Source organism: Schistocerca nitens, chromosome 3 (genome assembly GCF_023898315.1).
Source record: "Schistocerca nitens isolate TAMUIC-IGC-003100 chromosome 3, iqSchNite1.1, whole genome shotgun sequence".
Lineage (NCBI taxonomy): Eukaryota > Metazoa > Arthropoda > Insecta > Orthoptera > Acrididae > Schistocerca > Schistocerca nitens.
Genome location: NC_064616.1, coordinates 689404232 through 689431223, shown reverse-complemented (window position 1 = coordinate 689431223; position 26992 = coordinate 689404232). Strand labels below are relative to the sequence as shown.

At 40.5% G+C, this 26992-nt stretch overlaps 1 protein-coding gene across 1 annotated transcript in view; it reads left to right on the top strand.

Annotated features, from left to right (window-relative positions):
• LOC126249718 (GTP:AMP phosphotransferase AK3, mitochondrial) overlaps positions 1 to 26585 on the top strand; it is a 99706-nt gene extending 73121 nt beyond the window's left edge. Inside the window, exons 3-4 of the mRNA XM_049951399.1 lie at positions 5441 to 5613; positions 25470 to 26585. Of these exons, the coding sequence (XP_049807356.1) occupies positions 5441 to 5613; positions 25470 to 25688 (392 nt within the window). The 3' untranslated portion in view covers positions 25689 to 26585. The remainder of the gene's footprint in view (positions 1 to 5440; positions 5614 to 25469) is intronic.
• The last annotated feature ends 407 nt before the right edge of the window (positions 26586 to 26992 follow it).

Here is a 26992-nt window from a genome sequence, read left to right as displayed (position 1 = left end):
CCAGTGGCTCGGACAACCTCCTCTAGGCCCTCATGCCGCGAGGAGATCATTTTAACTAGATTGCCTATTGGGCACTGTCTTTTTAGCCATTGCCATTTGTTATGTGGTGCTCCCCCACCACTTTGTGCACATTGCACTCAACTTTTGATGGTCTGCCATTTCCTGATGGAATGCCCTTGTTTTTAATTGCTTACTTTATAGTTTGTGTTTGCCATCTGAGTTATCGGCCATTTTAGTGAACGACGTGTGGGCTGTTGACCATGTTTTACTTTTTATCCTTTGTAGCAATAAGGTGAAGGCCATTTAATTTTTAGGTAATGAACACAGACTAAGCATGTGATCCACGATTGAAGGAGCTGGTGGGGAGCAGTGTACACTGAAGGTGACATGGGGACATGTAATGAGAGGGTGACAAAATGGTCGAAGGGAAAACTATTGGATGGAAGATGCAGGGACAGTGGGTTACTTGAGGTTGAGGCTGATTGTGGGAGTGGAGGATAAGGACAGCTGGTTGGTAGTTTTACTGACATAAAAAGCTGTGCAGTGTTGTAGCAGAGTTGATATACAACATGGCTCCTTTCACAGGTGGCCTGGCCTCTGGTGGGGTAGGATAAACCTGTGACAGGACTGTGTGTTGCTCTCCACCAGTTTATACAACTGTGCCTCTCCACCAGTTTCTACAACTGTGCATCACATTCCTAGCCCATAAACCTCTCACCACTCCCTTTCACATTCCTAGCCAGCAAACAACTCCTCGTTTGACATGCATGAGTCTGGCAGGGATACCAAATCCCTCCTCCCTTTAAAGAGGCACATAGACACAAAAATGCCTGGGCTGTGCCAGAGTCACCAAGTCAAGAGATGAGGAGTGACAGTATCTCGACCATGGATTCTGCCTGGATGCTGTCCACTGGGACATCAAGGGTGATACTGAGGATGGTGATGGGCTGATACTCCATCAGAGGCTGGTGGTTGAGAACCAATGAGGACTGAGGGCAGCCTCTACTGGCTACTGCAATTATGCAGGGACATACTCCACCTCCAACAGATCATCCATGGGAAACAGTGTTCCTTTATGCCTTGGGTGAGGGTGCAAATTATATAACAAGCAGTACACAGGCAATGGGAATGTCTGTGATTGTCACTTGGTGCTTGGAGCAAGGGTTGATTGGTCCTTCCCACCTACATAAATGTCTCCTGTATGCTGGAGATGTGGTGCCTGTCACTCAGTTTGACATTGGCGTATGTGATTTGTGTGTTGTGTCAGGCACTGCTGACCCACTGCAACAATGTAAAGCTGTCACCCTTTATGTCCCACCACAATGCCTGAACATGCATACCCAGACAGCAGAACCTTGCTGATATCATGGCACATACTGTGGGGGGCGCAAAGCTCCTGGCACTTCAGATTCCTCCGACATAAATTGATGATCATTGTCTGAGATAAGGATGTGCAGCAAACCCTTGATATCAAAAATAGTAGCTAAGGCCCAAATTGTAGCATGCAGTATCATAGAAGACAACCTGGTAACCACACACAACCACACAGCCTATGAGAAGGGGCTGGTGAAATCCACAAGTATTCAGCCCCATGTGAGCTCTGGCAAGGACCATGGACAAAATTTTTGTGGCAGCACTGCCTGGTTGTTGGCACTGCGAAATTCGTATAGTGAGCAGCATCATCCACAATACCTTCACAGAGCTTCTGACACTATCGAAAAGGTCATTCATATACATCAAGAAGAGCACCACATTCTCAATGGTAGAATCAATTTCTGGCCAATGGATGTATCATTGGGCCAGTACTTTCATTCAGGACATCTCCCAGTGGGATGCATGTAACATATGCAGAATATGTTGTCATGACAATGATGGAATACCAGTGTGATAATTCTTATCTTTCATAGCCAACAGTAGGACACTTTCAACAATGTTAAGCCTAACATGAAATTTGAAGTATACCTAGAGTGGTGGGTCGGACCACATGGGAAAACTTTTTTGTCATACCTGAAGGATTGTCGTAATTATTCTGGGCAGGACCAGATCCTTCCTCATAGCTGTTGCAACTACCTGCACTGTCAACAGAAATTTGTTTAGGATTTCTGAAGGTTCTGGCCCAGTGCAACACAGCTTATCAAAGTCAACATTGGAACCCACTACTTACCATGACAAAGCATCCACTTTCAAGCACTGTGAGGTGGACCATTAGTGAATATCACAAGAATAGTTACTCAGAAAGAAGGTCAAATACTCTGCCATTCTGTCCACAAGATTGGGTCAGGGACCAAAGAGGGAGATGAGTAGGTTATGATCTTCAAGGAGGTAGAACTTAGTGCCATACAAGAACACAGGGAACTTTTTTACACCATGTGTGATCGTGAGTGCATCCTTCTCACTCTGGCAGTAAATTTTCTGTGCTGCTGACAAAGTCTTTGAGGTGACTGCAATAAGCTGCTCTGAGTTATCAGTATTTCTGTGAGTGAGAATGATGCTATTGCTGTATTTGGATGTATCTGTGTTCAGAGTCAAAGGCTTGTCAGGGATGAACATGGCTAAACACAGAGGGGAATAGAAGTGTTGGTTCAATTTCTGGAATGCTGACTGACATGCCTCTGACTAGTCAGACTTCACTTCTTTCTTATGAATCCGATTCAGTGGGTGTCAAAGGTAAACATCCCATGGAATGAATTTTGCATAGTAATTTACCTTCACTAAAAATGACTGAAACTCCCTAATATTTTTAGGAATGGTTAACTTGTTGATGCTGGATCATCCTGTGCCATTGGTACTATACTGTCCTTACTTAAGACAGGACTTAAGTACCACACTCTAGGAGCAAGAAAACTATGTCTCAAACTTGCAGTGCATCCCATTGTGTAATAGTTGCTGAAAAACTGTCTGAAAATGTTGCAGATGCTGTTCTCTCAGGGAGCCAGTAACCCAAATGTCATCCATATAGTTGATGCAGCTTGGAATGTCTTTGATAAGTTGCTCAAGGAAGTGCTGAACTATTCCTGGAACTGAAGCTACCCCAAATGACAAACAATTAAACTGGTACATCCCACAAGGAATATATAATATTAAAATCCATCAAGACTTGATGTCTAATGGCAACTACAAGTATGCATCTCTGAGGTCAATTTTTGGAAAAAATTGACCCCCAGCCAACCTGACCAACAAGTCCTCAGGATGTCGTATGAGATAAACATCTATTTCAGATTGTGTGTTGATTGTGTACTTGAAATTGCCATGAAGTCTAACATTGCCACTGGGTTTCTCAACCACAGCCCTGGGGGTGGCCCAATGGCTTGATAAAACCAATGACACCAACCCTGAGATTCTGCCATCTGTCAAGTTTTGTCTTTACTTTATCTTGCACCGTAAATGTCATGGGGCAGGCTTGACAGAACTTAGGAACTGCTGACAGTTTCAATGTAATGTGGATCTCAAACTTGGTCGCTTTACTCAGATACTCACAAAAAGTTGATCAAACGACTGCAGCATTGTGTCCAAATTCTGAAAGACAATGTTAACTTTATCAACCACTTAAAATTTAAAAATAGTGAAAGCATCAAGTCTGAAAATATTTCTTGTGTATGCTGTTCTGCAGCATCAACAAATTGTATGAAATGCATACTGCTGTTGCAAGATCCACCAGTGTTGTTTTTTTATATTTAATATGCTGCTACCAGTTTTGAATGGTGGTTCATTCTTAGTGGTACCCAGATATAATAGTAAAATTTTTTGTTGTATTATAGCCAGCCACTGTGGCCAAGAGGTTGTAGGCACTTAAGTCCAGAACTGCACTGTTGCTATGGTCGCAGGTTTGAATCCTGCCTCGGTCATGGATGTGTGTGATATCCTTAGGTTGGTTAGGTTTAAGTAGTTCTAAGTCTAGGGGACTGATGACCTCAGATGTTAAGTCCCATAGTGCTTAGAGCCATTTGAACCATTTTTTGTTTTATTATAATTTATAATTGTGATATAGGACCTTAAATGTAATTTTCCAAATAATGTCTACTTGTGTGTGGTAATATTTGTGTGCAGTTCTTACAATATTGATTTATGTGTCAGATATAACATTTGTTATTAAATTTTTACCTTTGGCCAAAAATGTACTTATATTTTATGTTAAATTTGGTGTTGTCTCTTGTTATGAAATATCTATGACAAGTAAGAATTTTGTCAAAATTCTCAATGTATTTTTTATTTCTAAGTTCTGTTTGCTCACTTAAAATGTTGTTCAAATTTTTTACCATATGTATATTGGTATCTATTTCCTCTACGCTGTTCATGTAGTTTCCATTTTCAGCTCTACAAAGAATGGAATAATTAGTGGTTACGACTACTGTAGAGTTTCAATTTTCTCAAAGATAGATACTGAATGTAGAGAGATTGTTTTCACTTGTGTTTATGTGTTCTTTGTATGTTGTCATAAATTTTGAAACTGTTTACCAAATGTAGAACATGTCAAAGTGCTGCATTTAATTCTGTATGGAGTGGAAAATAAACTAAAAATGAAGATAATACACAGAACACACAAAGCTCAAAACTGTGAACCTAAGCCTAACTGAAACTTCATGTAACACCCAGGTATCTCCAAGCCTGCCATAATATGGTGTGGCTATAGGCCTACTGATGTGCATGTGGACTTCACTGTGAACATAGAGACATTGTCCCATTGTGGAACTCGCCAACATTTTCCACACACAGCTGCTAAATGCCCTGGTGTATGGCAGCCTCAACAAGTTGCAGAGAAATAGGAACATTGTCTCCTCTCATGTAATGACCATCAATCTGGGCCCAAGTCTGTTGTGTCTCTGGAGCGAGTCTGGCACTTTAGAAAGGTGGTTCTCTGCTCCTGCTGCAAACTCGGAGGCAGATTCAAGTGGCACTGATGGAGACCAGTCCAGTGTGGCTCTCACATTTATTGGCAACTGTTACATCTTGTATAGTGAAGTGACAGAATCCACAAAACACTCGGGAATGAATGTAGTGTACTATGACACATGACACTCTGTGAAAAGAAGTGAGTGTAGATCCAGCTGCTGAGCAGAGAGTCTGAAAGCATGATCAGGGTCAAACAGGGAACTAAGAGAGCATGACAGCACAAAAGAATTCATGACATGAATTAAAATGAGTGTAGGCCAAATAAACAAGAATTTGAGCTAGAATAGCATGGAACTGACTCCTAAGTCCACATGGTCAAACCAGGAAAGTTGTGACCTCAGGGGCACTGCCTGCTGTATGCAACACTCACACCGGTTGTGATGGTGTCATTGGTCACTCTGACTCTCAACCGTGAACAATGCCTCATCTGACTTGCATGAGACTTGTGGGGATACCAAATGAACTATGGAACATGTAAATATATAAACTGAACATCTGTGAAATTTTCTGTTTTGACACTTACTTCAGTGATATTTTAATGCTGTTGCAGGTTTCCCGAGAACGAGAAACCAAGCAGAACTGTTACTGAAAAACCACCCTATCACATGCGTGCTGAATCTTATTGTACCATTTGAAGTGATAGTTAATAGGGTGAAAGGACGATGGATTCACCCGTCAAGTGGGCGAGTTTACAACACAGAATACTCACCTCCAAAAATTGCGGTAAATACCAATTTTCCTTATTTTGTATACTCAGAGCAATAGCACTTAAAATTTGTTATTACATTTACATGTGCCATTTCCCTGTGGCTCTGCCTGCATGTGCATTTGACACATCTGTTTAACTCACCTCCTTCTACCCCTCTCTGTGGCCACATCTTCCTCCCTCTACCTGTCCACCTCATCCTCCCACCTCTGTCTGTCATATATCTCTTCTTTCCCATTTTCTTTGTCTCTTCATTTCCTCCTCCTGCTCGCTTTGTCCGTTTCCTCCACCCTCTCCCTCTGACTATATCTTCCTCCCTCCCTCTCTCTCTTCCCATCTCTGCTTCCTCCTCTTCCTTTTCCACTTGCCCACTACCCCTCCACACCTACCACCTGCCTCATTCATCTCCCCCCTCTCTCTATCCATTTCCTTCTCACCCCTGCTCTGCCCACCCCCTCCTCTATCCATCTCAACCAGTCCCCAGCCATGCTCTTCAGCATGCGTAGCCCCTGCAATACAGTTCAATAATGCAGGCCGATACTATTCCCACCAAGTGCCTGTCATGTAGGGCAGGCTACACATCAGAGACTTGAAAATCATTTATTGGCCCCTGTCATCCATGCAAAGCAGATCGATGAAGCAGGCTGATACACCTCCAACACAACATGCCTGTTATGCAGGGTAGCCTATGTATCAGGGCCCAGAAAACTGTTCATTGCCACTGACATGCAGGCTCCTCGCAACAGAGGTTGATTTTCTGGGCCAATACTGTTCCCACACAACATGCCTGTTGTGCAGGGCAACCTACATGCCAAGGGCTGCGAAAAAAAAACCCACATTTTTGCTTGTATCTTCATATTATTGGAACTGTGAGGTTGTAGCCCCACAGTGGTAATGTTCCTGAGGCCTGTTGTTTCTGTGCCAAATTTGACTGAAATCAATCCAGGGGGAGATCTCAGACACACACACACACACACACACACACACACACACACACACACACACACACACACTCTCTCTCTCTCTCTCTCTCTCTCTCTCTCTCTCTCTCTCTGCTTTATATACCGGGTGGTCAGAATCAGTCTGAAAGTCTGAAAAGCTTGTAAGTGTGTTGCAGGGTAGGTTGTGCTGAGAAATAACTGTTAAGGGAAAAGTTTGGTACATTGTGCCATGCCAGAGTTTATTAGCATTGACGTTAGCCAATCAGGATGTTGCACGTGCAGATTCAAGCAACCCACCAGAGAGATGTGTTCTTTGGTTTCCTAAAACTGTACAAGAGAGCAATACAAAAGTTGGATGTGGGACAGCAGTAAGTCAAACCTGAGCAGTATTGTGTGCTATCATATACACTATGGGAAAGACTGACACCTATTGTGTCTGGCGAGGCCACCTGAATGTGCGCACTTAGTAGCCTGATTGGCTAACTTCAATGCTAATTAACTCAGAAATGGCTCAATGTAGCATTTTTTCCTTAACAATTATTTCTCAGAGAAACCTACCCTGCAACACCCTTACAAGCTCTTCAGATTGTTTCTGACTACCCTGTATACGAGGGCCGTTCAGAAAGTAACCTCCGGTTGATTTAAAAAAATACACCAAGTTAAATAAAAATATTTTAATATATACATCTTACAACTACATCTTTGCACTATTTTTCTACATAGTCTCCATAGCGATTGAGGCACTTATCGTATCTCTTCACAAGCTTTGAAATTCCTTCTGCATAAAAATCACCCGCTTGTGCCTGGAGCCAGCCTGTGACCGCATCTTTGAGCTCTTCGTCGTCATCAAACCGCTGTGACCCGAGCCATTTCTTCAAATGCATGAAGAGGTGATAATCACTTGGCGCCAGGTCTGGGCTGTAAGGTGGATGGTTGATAACGTCCCACTTGAAGGACTCAAGAAGGGCCGTTGTTCTGCGAGCAGAGTGAGGACGGGCGTTATCGTGCAAAAAAACGATACCGGAAGTCAGCATACCACGGCGTTTGTTCTGTATAGCCCATTGTAACTTTTTTATTGTTTCACAGTACACGTCTTGATTAATGGTCGTACCACGTTCCATGAATTCAACCAACAACACCCCTTTGGCATCCCAAAACACCGTTGCCATCAGTTTTCTGGCAGAAAAATCTTGCGAGGCTTTTCTTGGTTTGGTAGGCGAATTTGAATGTGCCCACATCTTTGATTGTTCTTTTGTCTCAGGGTTCACGTACTTAATCCAGGTTTCGTCACCGGTCACGATTCTGTTTAACAATGGTTCTCCTTCGTCCTCATAACGTGACAGAAAGTCTAATGCAGAGGCAATTCTTTGAGTTTTGTGGTGGTCGGTAAGAATTTTGGGCACCCATCGTGCACAGAACTTACAGTAACCCAATCTTGCTGTCACTATCTCATACAAGAGAGTCTTAGAAATCTGTAGAAAACCAGTAGACAACTCCGACATTGAGAAACGTCGATTTTCACGAACTTTTGCATCAACTGTCTGAACGAGTTCGTCAGTCACCAATGATGGTCTACCACTCCTCTCTTCATCATGAACGTTTTCTCATCCACTTTTAAATAAACGTACCCATTCACGGACAACTCCTTCACTCATAACTCTTGGTCCGTACACGGCACAAAGCTCACGATGAATAGCTGCTGCAGAATATCCTTTGGCTGTAAAAAACCTTATGACAGCACGCACTTCACATTTGGTGGGGTTTTCTATTGCAGCACACATTTCAAACTGCCACAAAAACTAAACTAGCGCAGGTACGACGTTCACTCGACCACGGCTTGATGCCGACTGACCTGTTGAGTGCGTGAACGCACAGATGGCGTCGCTACTCCCCCCACAACCCGCACTGTGACCAATCGGAGGTTACTTTCTGAACCGCCCTCGTATAATAGATTATACATTCACTAATTTTCCATATATAGTTATTAATCAAAACTATAGAATTATTTCTGTGTTATATTATTCAAACTGAGCCTCTTTCTGAAAGAGAAGTGCTGTGGAGACCACAGTATTAAAAGTAGAAATGTAATGGAAAAAGCAGGGTCACTTTGTCATGAGATCACTGACTGAGGAATTTAGAAGCTCAATCAAAAGAACACCTCAGAGGACTGACAACTCTTTTGTGGTGTGCACAAGGCCCATAGTCATTGCAGCACCTACTTCCTTTCGTGCACTGCAGTCCCCCATCTCCACTTATCTTTCTCTTTCTTTCTAATAGTGGCTTCCTTGCAGTTGACATCTTCATTCATTTCCTTTATATCATTTTTCAGCTGAAGTAATTTTGGTCCTCTTTCAAGATTGACCTCCATTTTCAAACTTTTTTCTCTAGTTTGGACAAACTGAGGAAGACTGCCTTAAATAGCACCTACTGCCTGTAGTGTTGATGACCCTCTGGGCACAATAACTGCTTAGACTCATGTTATTGTTGTGGTCCTCAGTCCAAAGTCTGGTTTGATGCAGCTCTCCATGCTGCTCTACCCTGTCCAAGCTTCGTCATCTTTGAATAACTACTGCAACTTAGATCCTTCTGCACTCATCTCTTGGTCTCCCTCTGTAATTTTTACCCCTCCACCCCTCCCTTCCACTCTCTCTCTCTGTCTCTCTCTCTCTCTCTCTCTCTCTCTCTCTCTCTCTCATTCTGTAAACACTAGCACCATCACAAACCAAAGACAACCAATGTCAGAAGTTATCGATAGTGAAATTAATAATCAGTTGGTGAGGTACCCAAAACGCTTTCCCTCCATTATCTAACAAGTGAGAGAGTGAGATTCCATGCAGAATTTCAACAAAAACCACCATATCTATGCATAAGGTTACTTGCTAAATGAATTTGAACAGCTTCCTTAATAATAGTATCCAAATAGCTGAATGTGCATGCCAGAATCTCCGTGTTGTTATATTCCATAGGATGGCCAGTGGCAAGACAATGATCTGCAATGGCAGAGTTACTTGGTTGTTGTAAGCATGGGTGCTGCCTATGCTCAGTACATTGGTCCTCCACAGTTTTGATAGTTTGACCAATATACGACATGCCACAACTGCAAGCAATACAGTAAACAGCCGCCTGACACAAATCAAAGGACCCTGAGCTTAGATAGTGGTCAAAAAACAGACTTCACCTCATATTTCCACAAAATTTAACCAATTCTGTTCAAAATGCTTCTTGCATAAGGCAAGAAGGCCATAGACTCTGGTGCCTCCTTGGTATTATCATCACTCACCTGGTGCACAGTTGGTCAAAAACACAATGCACGTCTAATCTGTCTTTCACTATAAGCATTCTAATGAAAGGTGACTTCGAGTAACTCAACTGACAAACTCTCAGGAGCCGAGATGACATTGGCCCTCTGACATCCATGTTGAGTTGGATGGTGACAACTATCAGCCTGCAGATAAAAGTCAATGTGAGTAGGCTTCCTGTAAACAGCATGTCCCAACATACCATCCATGTTCCTCCTGACCAACACTTCAAGGAAGGGAACACAGCCATCCTTTTCCACTTCCATTGTGAAACGAATTTTCGGGCAGATTGAATTCAAGTGTTCTAAAAAGTCATTCAAATTCTGACTGCCATGAGGCCAAACAACAAAAGTATCATCTACATATGTGAAAAAAAGCATGCAGGTGTCAAAGAGACTCCCAGGCATATTCATCAAAATCTTCCTTAAAGTGACAATAACAGGTGACAATCGGCTTCCCATCACAACTCCATGTATCTGCCAGTAGTGCTGGTCATTGGATAAAACATAAATAGAAGTCAACACATGCCAAAATAGGTTTGTTGATTCAGCACAAAACCTAACCTCAGTCAACCCTAATGAATCAGACAGAGGAACATGTATGAAGAGAGAGACCACATCAAAAGTACTAGAATATCAGAGTCATTCAAATGCATTCCCTCTAACTGATGTAAGAAATCCACTGAGTTCTTAATATGATGGTTACACCAACCTACTATAGGGCTCAACAGAGTAGCAAGGTGTTTTGCTACAATATGCCAGAGCACCAATGTTACTCACAATCTGACAAAGAGGAACCCCTCCCTGTGGACCTTAGGGAGGCCACATAACTTAGGGATGAGAGCAACAGCCTCCTGAAGAACAGTTACTTATCACAGGGGACTATCAAGAGTCCCAGTTCTTATTGTGCTATCCTACCTAGGTTATATGGCCTCCGTAAGGTCCACAAGGAGGGCGTTCCTCTTTGTCAAATTGTGAGAAACATTTGTGCTCTGACATATCATGTAGCAAAACACCTTGCTACTATGTTGAGCCCTGTAGTAGGTCAGTTGAACACCATATTAAGAATTCAGTCAATTTATTATGTTAATTAGAAGACATGTGTTCGAATTACTCTAATATTGTAGTACATTTTGATGTAGTCCCTCTCTTCACCCATGTTTCTCTGTCTTGTTCATTAGGTTCACTGAGGTTTGGTTTTGAGCTGAATTAACAAACCTATTTTGACATGTGTTGACATCCACTTGTGTGTTATTCAATGACCAGTGCTATGAGCAGACAGGTGGAATTGTGATGGAAAGCCCATTGTCACCTATTATAGCCAGTTTGTTTATGGAAGATTTTGAGCAACATGCATGGGAGTCAGCGGCTTTGAAACTTGCAGTTTTTTTCAGATATGTAGACAATACTTTTGTTGTTTGGTCTCATAGCAGTGAGAATTTGAATGAATTTTTATAACACCTGAATTTAGCCCACTCAAAGATTTATTTCATAATGGAGGTGGAAAAGAATGGCTGTCTTCCCTTCATTGATTTGCTGGTCAGGAGGAAGGTTGTCAGCTGAGTTAGCCCATCTCAAAATAACCTTTCATTAGAATGGTTTCAGTGAAAGACAGGTTAGATGTGTGTGTGCACCAGTTGAATGATAACAATACCAGGGTGACACCAAAGTCTACAGCCTTTTTGCCTTACACAGGCAGCATTTCAAACAGGAATTGGTTGTATTTTGTGGATGTATGATGTTAAGTGACTTTTTAGACCACCATCTACGATCAAGGTCCTTTTAGATTCCATGAAGTATGATCGTGGTTTGTGTAAGGCAGGTGTCTATCATATTCTTTGCATCTGTGGCATGTTATACAGTGATCAAACTATCAGGACTGTGGAGGACCAGTGTACTGAGCATCAGCAGCACAAATGCTTAAAACAGGTGAGTAAATCTGCCATTGCAGCATGCTGTCTTGGCACCGGTCATCCTTTGGCATATAGCAACATGGGGATTCTAGCATGTACATCCAGCTGCTGTGATACTGTCATTAAGGAAGCTGTTGAAATTCAATTAGCAAGTAACCTTATGAATAGATATGGTGGTTTTTGTTGAAATTCTGCATGGAATTACACTCGTGCACTTGTTAGAAAATGGATGGTCAAAGTTTTGGCTACTTCACCCATTGATTGTTAGTATAACTATCAATAACTTCTGACATCAGTCGTCTTAGGTTTGTGATGAATCTAGTGTTTACAGAGAAGAGAGAGAGAGAGAGAGAGAGAGAGAGAGAGAGACCTTTATAAAGTTTCTCTGAAAACTGAGGTTTTAGATTCGCTTGAACAGCGCTTACTTGCTGCAGTTTTACCGTGAAAATGGCAGCCTGTGCTCCTGTCAAAATATGAGAAGTTGTCAATGTCATCAAGCTGCATTCCCATAACTTATTTGAACATTTTATATTATCTCTACTTTGGCCATCATCGGTTATTTTGCTGCCCAAATAACAGAACTCATCTACTACTTTAAGCGTCTCATTTCCTGATCTAATCCCTTCAGCATTACGTCATTTAATTTGACTACATTCTACTATCCTTGTTTTATTTTGTTGTTGTTCATCTTATATCCTCCTTTCAAGACACCATCGATTCCATCCATCTGTTCATCTGAATCCTTTGCTGTCTCTGACAGAATTACAATAACATTGGAAAACTTCAAAGTTTTTATTTCTTCTTTCTGAACTTTAATTCCTTCTTCCAATTTTTTTTTGTTTTCTTTACTGCTTGTCCACTGTACAGATTGAATTACATTGGTGATAGGCTACAATCCTGTTTCACTCTCTTCTCAACCACTGCTTCCCATTCATGGCCCTCGACTCTTACAACTGCCACCTGGTTTTTGTACAAGTTGTAAATAGCCTTTCACTCCCTGTATTTTACCCCTGACACCTTTAGAATTTAAAAGAGAGTATTCCACTCAACACTGTCAAAAGCATTCTATAAGTTTATAAACAATATAAATGCAGGTTTGCCTTCACTTAGCCTATCTTCTAAGATAAGTCATGAGGTAAGTATAGCCTTGCATGTTCCTATATTTCTCTAGAATCCAAACTGGCCTTCCCTGAGGTCAGTTTCTACTAGTTTTTCCATTCTTCTGTAATGAATTCATGTTAGTTATTTGCAACCATGACTTACTGAACTGATAGTTTGGTAATGTTCACTCCTCTCAGCACCTGCTTCCTTTGGAATTGGAATTTTTACATTCTTCTTGAAGTCTGAGGGTATTTTGCCTGTCTTATACATCTTGCACACCAGATGGAAGAGTTTTGCTGTAACTGGCTCCTCCAAGACTATTGGTAGTTCTGATGTAATGTTGTATACTCCATGGGCCTTGTTTCAACTTATGTCTTTCAGTACTCTGTCAAATTCTTCTCACAGCATCTCATCTCCCAACTCATCTTCATCTATATCTTCTTCCATTTCTATAACATTACCTTCAAGTTCATCCTTGTATAGACCCTGCTAAATACTCCCATCTTTCAACTTCCCCTTCTTTCCTTAGGATTGGTTTTCCATCTGAGCTCTTGATGATGTTCATAGAGCTGCTTCTCTTTTATCCAAAGGCCTCTTCAATTTTCCTGTAGGTGGCATCGGTCTTTCCCCCAGAGAAATATGCTTCTAAATCCGTACATTTGTCCTCTCTCACATATGTGCTTAAAATCAATGTGACAGCCAATCTGACATAGTGGGTTCATTATGTATCCTTTTAAAAGAGCCCCCTGGTAACAACTTCTGATGCCTGAGCTGCATGTCAATGAGTAGATGCCCATCTTCTTGGGGCATGAGGACTCTTGGGAATGGCTGTTGAGCGACATAACATTTGCTTTGGCTGGGTAGCACCCACTGAAAGAGACCTTGATTGGTGTAGGTGGCATCAGGGTAGACATTTCACACATGAAATGTACCAAACCGAGCCAATACAATGGCTGTTCTTGTTTGGCCATCTCAAAAGATAAGTGTAGATATTTCAATATGGACAGTTACAAAACCTACTGCTTTCCCTTGCCCTGGCTACATGATGGGAAGAAGGACAAGCCAGATGATTGGGAGTGAAACAATTTTCTTATTACCTGGTGTATACTAGAACTGATGGAGATCCTTTTACAGTAACAAAATCATTATTTTTTTGTGGAACACACAGAAGATTTGGAGAAGTTGACTTAGGCAAAATGTGTGTTGGATCACTATAGATTAAGGCCTCTTGTACTGTACAGTATCAAGCTCCTTAGGCATGTGAATGGCTGGTTGACATACCAGTGACTTGCTGCACATAAAACTCTCAGTATGGTACAAAGAGTTATCTTTCAAAGAGACCTTATATCACAGATGGATGAAGAGCTATGAGCTAATCTTGAATGGTAAGGTGTGCATTTTGTCCGTCATTCACAAATAGGTCCCAAGGATAACTGAACAGATATATGTGCTTTCATCCTAGCCTTTGAAGGAAATGTGCTCATAGAAAAATTAATGGTTTACCGATTTGATGTGAAACCTTATGTCCCACTGCCAATGAGGTGGTTTTGGTGTTTACGCATTGCTTGTCTGTCATTTTGCTGCACAGTAGACCCAAAATGTGGAAACTGTGGATAATGACTCCACAAAGGTTGGTCTTGGGAACAACTGTCTTGTGTGTCAGTTAAAAATTAAAATACAAGAATATAAATCACTTGTGCACCTATTATATACTGAGACAAAAAAAAAAAAAATATGAATGCCTGCTTCCTGTTGACATGATGATCAATTAGGTAAAAGTTACTGCTGTCACCCTTCTACCTGAATATTTTCCAAACCAGATCTACCACCGCCCTCCACCATGGTTCCCATGACACTACCTTTGTGAACCACTTGCTGCACCTGGCTGGAAAAGCAGTTTCTTTCTCTGGTCCCTCTTGGGACCCCTCTACCCACAAACACACAGATCAGATGATGATGATTAGTGTTTTAGGGCGCACAACAACGAGGTTATCAGCGCCAGTCACAGATCCGAGATCCGACAAAATATAGCTTGTGTGTCCCAGGGCTGCCTGCTCTTCATCCATCCCAATGTCTTCAACAGATGACCCCTCACAAGAATCTCAGCTATCAAAAGTTACTGAAGGGAAGAAGACAAAGGCTACTCCACTAATCCCGAAGGTGACAGATTGCCCAGTGCTGTCACATTCTGAGCCTAAGTTCATTGATATTGTCCCACCTGCACCGGTCACACACAGTGATCCTGTGACATGACATATTCCTTGCTCCTTCATGCCTAACCAGTACATCTTCAGTGGATGTTACTGTCATTTGCTGGAACTGCAATGACAAATTTCCTCTTATTTGGCAGTATCTATTGACCTCCAAGAAACTCACTTCACTGTTTACCATTTCCCAATGCTTCACAATTACCATGCATTCTGCCAGAGTCATAGTGGCACTGGGAGGACAACTGGAGAGGTTTGTGCGTTGGTTTGCACAGATGTCATCAGTGAGTGAATTCCCCTGTATACCTCATTGGAATAGTGGTGTGAGTGCAAACTACACCAGTGATCACAACTTGTAGCATTTATTTTCTTCCAGGCAGCTCACTTACTTCTTCTGAGATCACCGCCTCAACCCAAAAGCCCCCCCCCCTCCCCCTCCTCTTTCTTGCCTACTTGGATGTTCCAGTGTACACCCTGTGAGGAAGTAACACTTCCTCTTCATCTGGTAGGGACCAGCTTCCTCCTGATCTTCATCTGTGCTTCCTAAATGACAGAACTCCTACCCACTTCAGTGCAGCTCATGGCAACATATTGACTATTGACCTTACGGTCTCTTCCCGCAATCTCATAGCTTTGCCACATTGGTTACTCCACAATGATCTCTGTGACAGTGGCTACTTGGCACTGATTCTGTCACTTCCTTGTTGCCACCCAATGAATCAGTCACCATGATTGGATCTTTGAAGAGCCAACAGACAGTGTTATACCCCTGCTGTTCTTTTCACCATATAACCTACCTGCTGTCTTGCTCCCCCCCCCCCCCCCCCCCCCTTCCTACACCACACCCCTCCTCATCAGATTGGAATTAGATTAATGAGGTTGTGGTACATATCTCCGGCACAATCACCCATGCCGCTGGAATTGCTATTCCTCTTTTCACGGGCCAGTCCCATGGTGGACCAAAGACATTGAAACAGCTATTCAGGATCATCATAGGACCTTGCAATGTCCAAGTGGCATCTTTCAGAGGCCATCCCTATCACCTTTAAGCAAAACAAGATTTAGGCTCACTGTCTAATTGTGCACAGTAAGAAGGAATGCTGGGAGCGCTACATCTCCTCCACGGGAACATATGCATCTTCCTCACAACTGTGGGCCAACCGAATATCAACAACTGTTCCAGGTTTTTTTCCTTCAGGATGGTCATTGTACCAGTGCGTCGATTCTTGCTTAATGCCTTGCTACCCACTTTACAACAGTGTTGGCATCCTCTTCTTACTTGGATACCTTTCTAATACAGAAATGATGAGTTGAAGACATCCCCCTACGTTTCACACCTCACTAAGTTGAATTGTCTAGTGAACCTTTCACTGACTGGAAGCTGCTTCAAACTTTTGCTTCATTTTATGCTACAGCATCCGGCTCTGATTCGGTTCATTATCAGATGGTCCAACATGTGAATTTTACTGAAATGCTCCAGCTACTGAGGGTCTTCAACCATATTTCGCTTGAAAGTGTCTTCTCTTTGCAATGGCGAGATAGTATCATCATCCCAATTGTCAAGCCCATCGTCTGTTGATATCTACCAACTGATTAGTCTCAGCAATGTACCCTACAAACTGCTTGAAAGAATGGTTGCCTGCAGAGTATACTGGGTTCTCAAATCTCAGGACCTTTTGTCCCCCTATCAGTGTAGTTGCCGGGAGGGATGATCCACAACTGATATTGTGGTTAGGTTGGAAACAGCAATCCAACAGGCTTTTTCTAAACATCAACACCTCATCACAGTCTTTTGTCACCCACATAAAGCATATGACACTGCTTGGTACCATCACATTTTACTTACCCCCTATGAATGGGGTTTTCGAGGCTCCCTAACAATTTTTATTTGACAGTTTTTATCCCACTGTCTGTTGTGTATTTGAGTTGATATACAGTGCTCATGGCATGAATTAAAAACTATAAAACTGTCATTAGTGAAATCTTTAAATTATCTGAATACTGTTTTCCTCCAAAACTAACCCAGATTAGACCAAAATCTACAAAGAAACCATGGATTACTCAAGGAATAAATGTATTACGTGGCTCAAAAAGACAACTGTATCTGTCAGTCAGAAACAGCTCTGATGTTGATGCTATAGCTCATTACAAGAGCCGGCCACTGTGGCTGAGCAGTTCTAGGCACTTCTGTCTGGAACTGCGGGACCGCTACGGTCGCAGGTTCGAATCCTGCCTCGGGCATGGATGTGTGATGTCCTTAGGTTAGTTAGGTTTAAGTAGTTCTAAGTTCTAGGGGACTGATGACCTCAGATGTAAAGCCCCATAGTGCTCAGAGCCATTTGAACTATTTATCATTACAAGACACTGCAAAGTATTAAATGTGGCACTACAGACAGCAAAGCAAATGCATTAAGAGAAAAAGATGATCACATCAAATAACAAAATAAAGACAATATGCAATATACACTGAGGTGACAAAAGTAGTGGGGTATATCCTAATATTGTGTTGACCCTTCTTCTGCCTGGTGTGCAGCGACTGGGTGTGGCCTGGACTCAACAAGTTGTTGGAAGTCCTTGCAGAAATACTAAACCATGCTGCCTCTGTAGTTGTCCATAATCAAGAAAGTGTTACCATTGCAGGATGATGTGCATGAACTGACCTCTTCATTATGTCCAATAAATGTTTGATGGGATTCATGTGAGGCAGTCACTCAAACTGACCAGAATGTGCTTCAAACCAGTCACAAGCAGTTGTGACCTAGTGACATGACAGATTGTCATCCATAACAGTTCCACTGTTCTCTGGGAACATGAAGTCCATGAATGGCTGCAAATGGTCTCCAAGTAGCCAAACAACCATTTCCAGTCAATGATTGGTTTTGTTGGACCAGAGGACCCACTACATTCCATGTAAACACAGCTCATACCATTATGGAGCCACAGCCAGCTTGCAAAGTGCCTTGTTGACGACTTGGGTCCATGGCTTCATGTGGTCTGTACTGCACTTGAACCTATCATCAGCTCTTACCAACTGAAACAGGGACTCATCAACCAGACCACAATATTCCAGTCATTTAGGGTCAAACCAACAGTCACGAGCCGAGGAGAGGTGCTGCAGGTGGTGATGTGCCATTAGTCACATTGGTCATCTGCTGCCATAGCCCATAGACACCAAATTTTGTCACACTGTCCTAACTGATATGTTTGTCATATGTCCCTCATTGATATCTGCAGTTATCCCACACAGCGCTACTTGTCTGTTAGCACTGACAACTCTACACAAATGCCATTGCTCTCAGTCATTAAGTGGAGGCCATCGGTCACTGCATTGTCCATGGTGAGAGGTAATGTCTGAAATTTGGTATTTTTGTCACACTCTTATCACTGTGGATCTTGGAATATTGAATTTCCTAATGATTTCTGAAGTGGCATATCCCATGCATCTAGCTCCAGCTACCATTCCATGTTCAAAGTCTGTTAATTCCCATCATGTGTCCATAATCAAGTCATAAATCTTTTCACATGAATCACCTGGGTACAAATGACAGCTCCTCCTGTGCACTAACCTTTCGTATCTTGTCTACCCGATATTACTGCCATCTTCATATGTGTATATCTCTCAGTTTAGTGAAGGCAGAGACTGATAAAACCAGACATGATGAGGAGCAGATACCATGATACCATATACAATGATACATTGGTAACAGATGTGTGCAGTGTTGCATAACTTTTTAACAAGCATTTCATAACTGTTACTGAAAAGATGGGGTTGACAGACTTAGAAGATGCTGCCATGGAATATCTCTACAAATAACTTCAGTAATGTGAATATAACCCTCACTACACAAGTAGAAGTGATGTCCACATTAAAATATTTTAAAGTTAAAAAATTGTAGTGGTTATGGCAAAATATAAACAAAGTTAATAAGAGAGTACGCTGTTGAGTTTAGTAACATATTAAGGCATCTGTGTAACCAGACATTTATCGGTGAGACATTTCCTGAATTGTTGAAATATGCTGAAGTTAAGCCTTTGTTTAAGAAAGAAGATACAGAAATTCTGTCAAATTTCCATCTAGTTGCACTTTTTCCAGCATTCCCAAAAGTTTTAGAAAGGGTAATATACAACAGCTTCTGAACCATATACAACAAATAAAATAAGGGGCGATCAAAAGGTTTCCGTTTGAGTGCATTGCTACAGTGTATATGCAACATAGCACAACTCTAATTTGTGATATAAACTCTGACATACAGGCAAAGGGTAAGAGTGACATTCATGTCATTCCAACGTGTGTGCAGTAAATTCAGGAATGTGAACTATGGTGACATTATTACCAAATGTGTTCAAACAGGACTAACATGCTATTATTGTTTTCTTGGCTGCCAAAGGACAAACACCATTAGACATCCACTGAAGAATGAAGAATGTGTATGGGGCAGCATATCTGTCAAAAACCACCCTTGTGGAATGATGCACAAGTTCTGTGTGCAGCAGGCAGTTATGGACTTCTGCACGCAGCAAGACACAGTGTTTTACCACACAGGTATCTTTTCCTGATGCACCAATGGGATGATTGCCTAAATGCTCATAGTGATTTTGTCTGATTGGCATGCTGATTATGGACTGTAAGGTCTTTGAACAGAAACTTTTTAATCACTCTTATTTATTCTTTTAAATGATTTAGAATATTGTGGTGTCACAGGAAATACAGCAAAATGGTTCAAGTTCTATATCTCTGACAGAAACCGAAGGGTGTCATTAGGAGAGAGAGATGTGGAGAGCTCTGTGGATCTGCAAACATTTGACATTTCCTAAGGTTGTATAAGTGATCTATTCTTGGCAGCTGTTAGAGTTACTTTCTAATGAAGAAACTTCCCAAAATGCACACCAGTTTTTATTTGTTGTTGCACATAGCAAGTTCGTTGTAATTTTTGTACTGCTGAAAATAAAACTTCTCCTACACCCTTCTCTTTGCAGTACACTCCAAAGTGTTTGGATACTGGTGTATGTAACAAGTATGTGTAGTGGTGTAGAAGAAGTAATGTGGGATAGTGATAAGGAATTCAAAAATCTTGGCCACAGCACTATTGTAAGGAGAAGGATTAACAACCTTGGCACCAAGGCCTGTGTCAGCAATCTCTTGCTAAGATAATAGGCTTGATAGCAGCCCGTAGTAATACTGTAGAATAAGAATAGTTTACCTTTTTTGCTTCATGTAAGAAACCAACAGCACTACAGATTTAAAATCAGTGAATAAATTGATTAAATTCCATTAAAGTATCTGTCTGACAAAATGTGTGATTCACAATACCAAAGATATTCTCAGTTGCTTTACATTTTATCAGTCTTTCTTTGTTGCCACAGCCTTCATCAGTAGCTGAAGCATCTTCTATTTAGAAGCTAAAATGTCAAGTATGAGATCATAGAATGCTTTGGAGACATCATAGATATGCATTTCGTATTTATTCCCAGTACTAGAACTCTGCGGGGCAACGGCCTTGCCGCAGTGAATACACCGGTTCCTGTGACATCACCGAAGTTAAGCGCTGTTGGGCGTGGCCGGCACTTGGATGGGTGACCATCCAGCCGCTGTGCGCTGTTGCCATTTTTCAGGGTGCACTCAGCCTTGTGATGCCAATCGAGGAGCTACTCAACCAAATAGTAGCTGCTTCAGTCAAGAATACCATCATAACGACCGGGAGAGCGGTGTCCTTACCCCACGTCCCTCCTATCCTCATCCTCCTCGGAGGATGACATGACAGTCGGATGGTTCCGGTAGGCCACTCGTGGCCTGAAGACGGAGTGCTTCTCCTTCTACTAGAACTCTGTGCCAAATTACATCATTATCCCAAGTCACAAGAAGGGACATTTTCTACTTAATACATGTGAAAATGTATCTACGAAATAGTACATATCAAAACAGGCTGACCAGTTTTGTTCTCCTTTCTGTGCATTGCAACATTCCAGTTGATGCATAGAATCTAGTGGAGAGAGAGAGAGAGAGAGAGAGAGAGAGAGAGAGAGAGAGAGAGAGAGAGGGGGGGGGGGGGGAATAGTGGAGAAAAGGCTTAACAGCAGCCTAGGGGCTTTTTTTCCAGGAAGAATTTTCTCTCTGGGGAATGTGCACTGGTTTGAAACATCCTGACTGATTATAACTGTGTGCCAGAACATGGCTTGAACCTTCAGGGTTTGAATCCTGGTCAGGATTACAGTTTTAATCTGCAAGGAAGCTTCAAATCAATGCACACTCCAGTGCAAAGTGGAAATTCATTCTGGAATAAAATATCTTATTTTCACTGCAAGCTAACTAGGGAATAATCACTAATAAGGGGAGTATTTTGACAGAATAAAGTCACTAACTTGATTGAGCTTATGGTGACTTGAACGGAATTTCTCCTCATGTTTGCACCACTAGTGTTCACTTTTTACGGCTATTCTCGCAGTGTCATGATTAATATCATCTTCATAGTGCTGTAAAGTGAATTAATATAGTTCTTGACAGAATACTGATGTAGAATACATTAAAAAGGTGTTAGCTGAGAGCACTCATGCATCATGCTGCACTGAAATTGTCATACACCTGATTAAGGTTGGTAAGTGATCATTGCTTAAGCTTGTAAATGGGTTCAATCATACTCAAGGCCAAAATCATTTGACAACTTATGGGAGAGCTAACACAACATTCTTCTTTTATTTTTAAAATGGTTCTTTAGATGACACCAGTTAAAAGACATTTATTCTTAAGAAAGGTTCTTGTAGTACAAAAATTTGTTAAGCAGCTCACTGCATTTGTTTCATTAAAAATGGTGGAATTTAGCACCAATGTAGATGAACTGTGAATGGATTTTAAACTTGTATCAATGTTGAACTCCTTTATTGCAGGGTACAAAATATAATCACAAAAACACTGACACACTCAAAATTATAACCACCACCATGACAAGTGAGTGTCTCCTGAACTCTTGCTGAAATAGGTCAGTGAGGAAGGCCCATACAAATCTGTAACACAAAGCCAAGAATCATCAGTGCAAACTGTGCATCCAAAGTCAAGGGAAAAACAACAAAAATCATAGTCCAGTAATGTAAGCCAGTCCCAGGCCCACTGCACTCAAATTTCATCCAATAGATGATGTAAACCATAAACTCAAAAGTGTCTGAGAGGAGCACTTCATAATTTCATGCCTTATATGCTAAGTGAAGGTCATGTGGTTCACCTATATGACCCTTTTCTTGGGACCTGGCCTCACCAGTAGCTCTCTCTCTCTGTGGCTACTATCACACCATGCTGCTAGAAGAATAATGGCAAATCTCCCGTGTCCGTGCAAAGCTGGAAGTGGACACTGTTCTGTAAGTACCAGTGATGTGGCTGTAAATACCAACAAGCAGTCATCTGTGTTGCCCATTCCCATGTGGTGCATGTAAATTTACAGCACCAAAATTCCACGAGGCAATTTGGAATCCGAGCGAAGCCCCATGTGATAGACTAAGATGCAGCAAGTATAATGATCATATCTCAGGATTGGAGTAAGCCTCCTTCCCAGTTATTGGCAAGGCTCATGAAGCTTTTAAATTTATTTTCTTCCCAATATATTTTGAAAATAACATTTTATGAGATTTTAAAAGAGAATTATGATTTTTTTATTCAGTAGTGGTACAAGTCCATTTTTGTTCATTTTGAGATATACAGTCCTAAAGTTAAATGAGCGCTGCAAAATCTGCAGTTGAGATACCAGAAATATTCAGGCATATGGCTTCTTGCTAGAGATGAACCTTTCTTTCTTTTTTGGATCATTAATTTCAGAAGCATTATAGGCAGAAAAGTGGAGGTAATGGACTTGTACCACTATCAAAATAAGCGCTTCATATATACACTGGTAAATCTAAGCAGGGGACAGTGTCATTGTTTTCCCTGATGTCTTCAAGATTTTGGTCCCAGGTGAGTATTCTACCTTTGACCTTGTATGTAATGGAATCCTGGAGACACTGATGCAGTTGAGACACGATCGAGGCATGAAATTCTTCATCTTTTCTGTTTTCCTAAATGCTGTGTATTCCATCCAGCACTTGTACTAAGCACACAAAACTCTCCAAAGAATCCAGGACACCACTTGCCAGTGTAGTACCAAGGGAAGGTAGTGGCACTCCCTGCTGTGTACCTGGGCATGTGAGAATCAAGAGAAGTTTAACTGCTGCTGAAGCAGTGAAGGTTGCTTATGGATACTTGACAATAGTGCAGTGTGACATCTCCCTGCATACTGTTGAGCCATGAAGTGGTGTGCTAGTGGGAAAACACGTGGATGGTTGTGTGTGACAATATGTGGTGACGTGGGAAACTCACAAAAAAGTTATGGGCTACCTCCATTATAATATGAGGACCTGCGTGCTTGTAATATACTCTTTTCAGTGAATAGCATTTTATCCTACCATTTTTGCTTGCTGACAGATTTTAATGTGTCACAGAGTGGCTGTTTCATTCAATATTTTGCTTGATGAACCAGCTACATTTATCTGCATAGTTAATTTTACTCTATATCTGTATGGGGAATGTTCTGTATTTTGTAATATTTTACAAATGTTGCTTAATTAAGATTTTGTGTTTGTCTCAGGACTGTATAAGCGTAGTCACACAATCTAAGAGGCAGCTTTAGATAGTTAGTATTTTATTGATTCATCAGGTTAAAGTATTTTATATCATGTGTATTTCTATCATGTTGACAACCTATCTCAAAAATTCTATATGTTCTAGACTCACTCATCAAAAACTAATTTTACACTAGCACTGGCATCCTCAAGATTGAATGCCCTAAACTCAAGCATTCTCTGCCAATCACACATTACATGTCATTGTTAATTTTCTTTTCTACTCATATTCCCTTTGCCTATCTCATATTTGCTGCTGTTCATATTGAGTTCCAATGCCTACCTAACTACAGAACCTTGCCCTTCTTATCACAACCTGCTGTATCCTCATAAGTGTCCTTGAAACAGCCATTAACTCCATCACTGGCTTATCTTTTTTCAGTTACTGGCCTGGTGAAATGATATATTTCTTATGCCATTTTATCACTGTCCAGACTTCTTCATGAACTGATTGCAGAATAGGAGATAGAATAGTATTATGATCTGGTATGCATGGTGTGCATAAATGAGCTTCCTTGTCTGCACTATAATTTTCTAAAATGTGGTTTTAAAGTATGAATAGTTTTTGCTCCCGCTCCAAATCTTTGCATCATATTATGCTCCTGCCATTCCAAAACAATTTTTTGTGCCACATACTTTTGTAACCTTTGTTGCAAAACATGTCCTGTGCATTGTACACCCATTAAATACTTCAGTATCATGACTGATAAGACTAACTTCAATGAAGAAGTGCCACCTGTAAGATTACATGGGCTCTATATATCAACTTACATGAAAATGCTGTTCATTTTTCTTCTTTAGAACAGCAACCAAAAAATTATTGGTAATTCTAAAAGTCTATGATCTATTCATTAGACCCATCACCCAAATTAAAACCGTATAAGCAATAATACTTTTTAGTTTGATGATGTGAATATTTCATAATGGTGACTCATGATACTGGCTTCGAAACTGGAAATAACTTGCCAACACATATTGTTAAACAATAGCAGTGACTCAGTGATATAAAGTGCCAGACTACAAATCCAAAGGTCTCAGATTTGATCCTCAGTCAATCCTAGGGTTTTTATCTGTCACTTATCACTTCTTTCACCTCTGGTAATGTTTGATTATGTGAAAAACGCTGAGTTGCACCATGGTTCAGAATCCACGTTAAACTGTAAGTTCCTTATAACTGACTGGGTAAGTCAGTTCAGAGATTGGAGTAAGTCAACAGCATATAATCTCAAACAGGACCATGCCTAGTATAGCACTGTTGTGTTCAAAGCAATCTTTGGAATGATGACTGCTTTAATACTAAAGAGATGTAAGTGTATTCAGAAATAAGAGATGCAAGAATACTGCATATGCAGGATGATCTGCCCATGATGAGATTTGCTCACAGTTCTTGATAACTGTTAAAAGTATATATTACAAATTATAGCACTAAGATAGTGGCTTGCAGCATGCACATAGTGCTTAAGAAAATGACTAGTTGACATAACATGGGGACAAAACCTGATTGCATGTCTTTCAAATGAAAAACACAGGCTCTCCTGATGAAGCTCACTATTGGGAACATTGGTAATACATTGGTGAATATGTTGAAAACCCTACTTAGTGTGAAAAATTGCAACAATTAAAAAAATACTTGTATGATTTTGAATCATATCATCAGTTTTGTCATAATCTTTCACTGAGAGCAACAGCAGCTAAATGTTAATTAATATTAATAATCAAATCCTTGTCTTAATTCTTCCATGTAATTTTCTAATTTTGTGTTCTCTTTTGAAGGGAATTGATGATGTAACAGGGGAACCATTGGTACAGAGAGCTGATGACAATCCAGAAACGGTGAAAAAACGTCTACAAATATATGCATCAACAATTGAGCCTCTGCTTGAGCTATATCAGAAGACTGGTCTCCTTCAGAACTTCCATGGAAAAACTTCTGATGAAATATGGACTCAAGTCTTTGCATATGTGTCAAACTTTATAAAACCTAAAATCTAAATAGGTACTGGAAGGCTGTGTTCCTTCTGAGTATTTGGGACTAAACACATCAACATAACTAAGCTCAAAACTAAGCACAAGCTTTTCAAAATGTATGCAGCTTACTCAGGTGATAATATTGTAATAAAAGTGGACTTTAACCTGTTTGATAATTTTTGTTAACTGATTATACTGTTAAGTGTGATTTCTTGTAAAACTTTTAAAGTATTTGTGTGTTCATTTTATGTGATCATATGAGATAGACAATAGTTTTTAGAAGTATATTTGTTGTTCTTATGGTTGTGTTTTTTAGCTGAGAATAGTACAATATTAAAAGTTCCTTCATATAAACTGCAGTGATATAGTATTAAGAACTATGTGGAAATTGATATTATTTTAGCTGAATATTTGGTTGTTAAGAACTAAATTGTAATCTATTGGTATTGTGCATATACTGTGTAAGAACTAAATGGAACACCTTTTGATTTTATACATAATCAAACATCCTGAAGAAATTCAAGAAAAATTATTGTTTAAATGGGTATGAGGTGTACCTTTACGTATTAATTTCTGTGCTCGTATCTATAGGATAAAATACTTGCCTTGAAGATTGCTCATATTAAAATTTTTGCACAAGTTTGTGTGTAAGAGGAGAGAAAATTCATTTGGTCTAAGAACCAGAAAAAATATTGATGATATTAGAATTCACTAAACAAAAAAGGATGAATGTTGCATAGAATGTAGTTTCTATAACTTATTGAAAATGTCAGAGGGTATATTTTGTTTATAAATTATAGTATATTTAGATAAGTGAAAGGGCATTTAAATACATGGAAAACTATAAAAATAAAAAATTGTCCACTATAACATGCATTTATAGTGTACCTTCTGTAAGATGTGAAATATGACAAGCATCATTCTTTCTTTTATAGAAAGAACCAAATGCAATGAAAATGCCTCATTACTTGTTAAGCAAATTTTAATGAAATTGTTATGTTTTTGTTGGCAATAAATTTAATTTATAATCATCATCATCATCATCACCGCCATCATTCTTTACAGCAGCACTATTCCTGGTGGAGCCATGTCATCAATGAATGCAGGCCACCAGACTCTCCTGTGCTCTTTGTGCTTGATCTCCTGCAAAGGAAATTTTAATTTGTGAATAATAAAATTCATCAGCTACCTGTTTATATCAAATCCTGCCAATATGTGTTGGAATGCTTTTTATTGTAGAGAACAGAGTAGTTCACTGCTGTTCATAAGACATATGATGCCAAGTATGGCATCAGTTACTAATAATGGCACATGTGGGTGGTGGAGGG